Source organism: Apium graveolens, chromosome 2 (assembly GCF_009905375.1).
Source record: "Apium graveolens cultivar Ventura chromosome 2, ASM990537v1, whole genome shotgun sequence".
Taxonomy (NCBI): Eukaryota; Viridiplantae; Streptophyta; class Magnoliopsida; order Apiales; family Apiaceae; genus Apium; species Apium graveolens.
Window position 1 is genome coordinate 6753600 of NC_133648.1, and position 3195 is coordinate 6756794.

Here is a 3195-nt window from a genome sequence, read left to right on the forward strand (position 1 = left end):
ACTCACATATTCAGCAAATTTCATTAATGTGTTTAAATAGTCTGATTTCATTTCCAGCAAGTAAACCCACGTTACTCTGGTGCAGTCATCAACTAGAGTTAAAAAATATCTAAATTTTCCCTTAGTGCAGACTCTATACGGACCCCAAATATCTACATAAATTAAATCAAAGGGTTTTTCTGCATATGATTTGCTAGAAGGAAACACCAGTTTTGTCATTTTCGAGAGGGGACAAGTGATGCATACCCGATCTTTGTGTTGGCTCAAGTAAGGTTTGACTAGTGATATATGTTGCATCTTCGAGTGGGAAGCGTGCCCCAAACATTTGTGCCAAAGATCATACTGACCTTCACTCTTGTTTTTCAGCCTTTTCTTCTCATCTGCCAATTTCTTTTGCACATCTCCCCCTGTAACGGCTTGCATTGCTGCAATTTTTTTATTTCTCAGATAGTATTGGCCTTGTCTTATTTCACCAACCCCCACAACACTCTTCGAGACCGAATCACTTATGACACAACCACCATATCCAAATATCACTTCACATTTGCAGTCTTGAGAAAGTTTACGAATTGACAGAAGGTTATGGTTGAATTGAGGGACATGTAACACATTTTTTAGTTTCAAACCATTCTCGAGAATCACATCCCCTATGTGTGTAATAACAGCTGTTGAACCCGTTGGTAGTATGATTATAAAAGTTGCAGAGGCTAACTTGATATTGATCATGTGTTGCAATGAGGACGTCATATGATCTGAAGCTCCGGAATCTATGATCCACTCTGCACCACCTAGTACCTTCTTTCCACCACTACAAACCATTCCTGAAAACCCATAATCTATTTCCTCATCTGTTTCAGAACCCTTCTGATTAGATTTTTCCTTTGGGATCAACTTGAGTATCTGTTCCAATTGTTGGGACGTCATAGTTATGTTTTGTTGATCATCCACACCCCCTTGAACATTATTCGCCATTCTTGATGCACTTGGTCTCTATCCAGTCCATTTACCAGGAGCTGCTCTCTGTGTGAGCTTGGGCTTTGAGTACCATTTTGGATATCCAACAACTCCCCAACACTTATCATTTATATGTCCCCTTCAACCACAAGCAGTGCACATTAAACCCTTTTCCCTAATGCCTTTACCAAATATGGCCATTGCATCATTATCTCCCAAGATTGTATGATGAAGAATCTTCTTTTGCGGCTCTTCTTACTGCAAAGCAGCACATGCTATTTCAACCGACGATAGCGGACTCAACATTAACAACTGGCTTCTTTGTACTCCGTACATCTCATCCAAGCCATTCAAAAATTGAAACAATCTGGATTCTTCCTTCAAGGACTCAATGGCATTCAGCAGCTTCGTGACTTCTGGGTCCACAACAGTGACGCTTGGAAGCGCATTCATGGAGTCAATCTCCTCCCAGAGGCTACTGAGACCAGTGTAATACTCACTTACCTTTATTCCATTTTCTTTATAGTTAAACAAATCTATACACAACTTGTACTTTCTAGACCCATTTGTTAACGAAAAGCGTTTTTCAAGTTGTTTCCATATGTCACAAACATTGTTAATAAAAAGAACAGAAGACTTTATACTTTCAGAAATATTATTGTGTATCCATGAGATTACCATGTTGTTACATGTATCCCATTGGCTGGCCTCTGTAGCATCTGTTGTACTCCTTGTAATGGTTCCATCAACGAAACGCAGCTTCCTCTTTGCCGATAGTTGAATTTCAAATGACCTTTTCCAGGTTCTATAATCATTTGCTCCTTGCAATTTTGGGACACTTAAAGACAGGGTCCATCCGAAGGATGTGTAAACAAAGGATTTTGTAGATCTGATGCAGACAGTCTACCAGTAGCCATCTTTAACTCTAAAACAATGTTGTGTGACAGTGACAACACTGACACCTTTCATAGAGCAAAGAATTGACCAACGGAAATAACACAGATCTCTCTAAGAAAGAATTCTCACTACACAGCTATCTATTATAGCTCTGATACCATAATGACAACACAAACTTTAGGCAAGAGATAGCTAGCAAGAAGTTACACAAATAGAGAGAGAGTGAGTAACAATAATTATCACACCCTCCAAATCCGGGGTATAGATTTGGGGCATTATTAACAACAATTACCAACTATACCTGCACAAGCGGAATATTAATATAATAATTACCCCGAACTATCACTACTCAGGATCTTTTAAGGGTTGAGGTTGGAAACAAGAATCATGCACTACACTTTATTACAAACCCGACTAAATAAAACCTGTCTCAAGAACTCTCTTTATTACAAAACTTTATTCTATCTACAGTTTCACTACACAATCTTTTATTCAAACTACACAAAACTTTTATTCAACCCAACATTACTACTTATCCTGTTACACCTGATCTGGCACTTCAAAACTCTCTTCGGGAATAGGAAGGAACACTCTTGGTATAAGAGGGTCCCGCTGCTTGACTCGCTTCTTGACTATGCGGGTCCTGATGGGTTTCATTCTCTACCTTAACTGTAAAACAATAGGAGTGACAATAAAAGAAATGAGCCAAAATTGCTCAACAAGCCTGCAAAAGTATATATATATGGTATAGAGAAAGAGAAATAAGAGAAACAATAAGCTGTTGGTTGTAACAACCATCTGTATCTGTATATGATAATAATTTGCCAATGATGGCGAGTGCCAAATGAACAAGACTGGAAACAAGAACCAACATATGCACTATAATCTGCTGATCAGTCAGAATATAGTGCGGATCTATACCCAACTGCATAGACCCAACCAACATTAGGAGTACTCAGGCAACTATGGCCTATTAATTAATGGTCTGGGTAAAACCCAGCCCGTAAAGTAACCATCCAGTCCAAGGCTTAGCATCCGGAATATTCGGAATGCTATTGATATATCCCAACACCAGGATATACCAGAATATATGTAACAAGGGTAAAGGAATTGAAATATGAACAAGGAATTCAATAAATTGGGTAAATCAAGAATTGAAATGAAATGGAATAAGTGATAATAAATGGGTAACAGTGTATATGAACAATGATTATCAAAGAGAATTGATACGATAGGAAGGAATTATAAATCACTATTCTGAATTTAGAATAGGGGGAAAAACTTGCATAATATAATTCGAAATGAACATCACTTGAATGATAAGTGAAGTTAGGGGTACTTGCC

General features: G+C 38.1%; 1 protein-coding gene across 1 annotated transcript; it reads right to left on the reverse strand.

Moving 5' to 3' along the window:
• Window positions 1-990: 990 nt before the first annotated feature.
• LOC141684972 (uncharacterized) lies at window positions 991-1635 on the reverse strand. The gene is made up of 2 exons (XM_074490104.1): window positions 1214-1635; window positions 991-1093 (listed from the first exon to the last, which is right to left on the reverse strand). Exons 1-2 carry the CDS (start codon window positions 1633-1635, stop codon window positions 991-993), a joined length of 525 nt encoding a protein of 174 aa, XP_074346205.1.
• Window positions 1636-3195: the final 1560 nt, after the last annotated feature.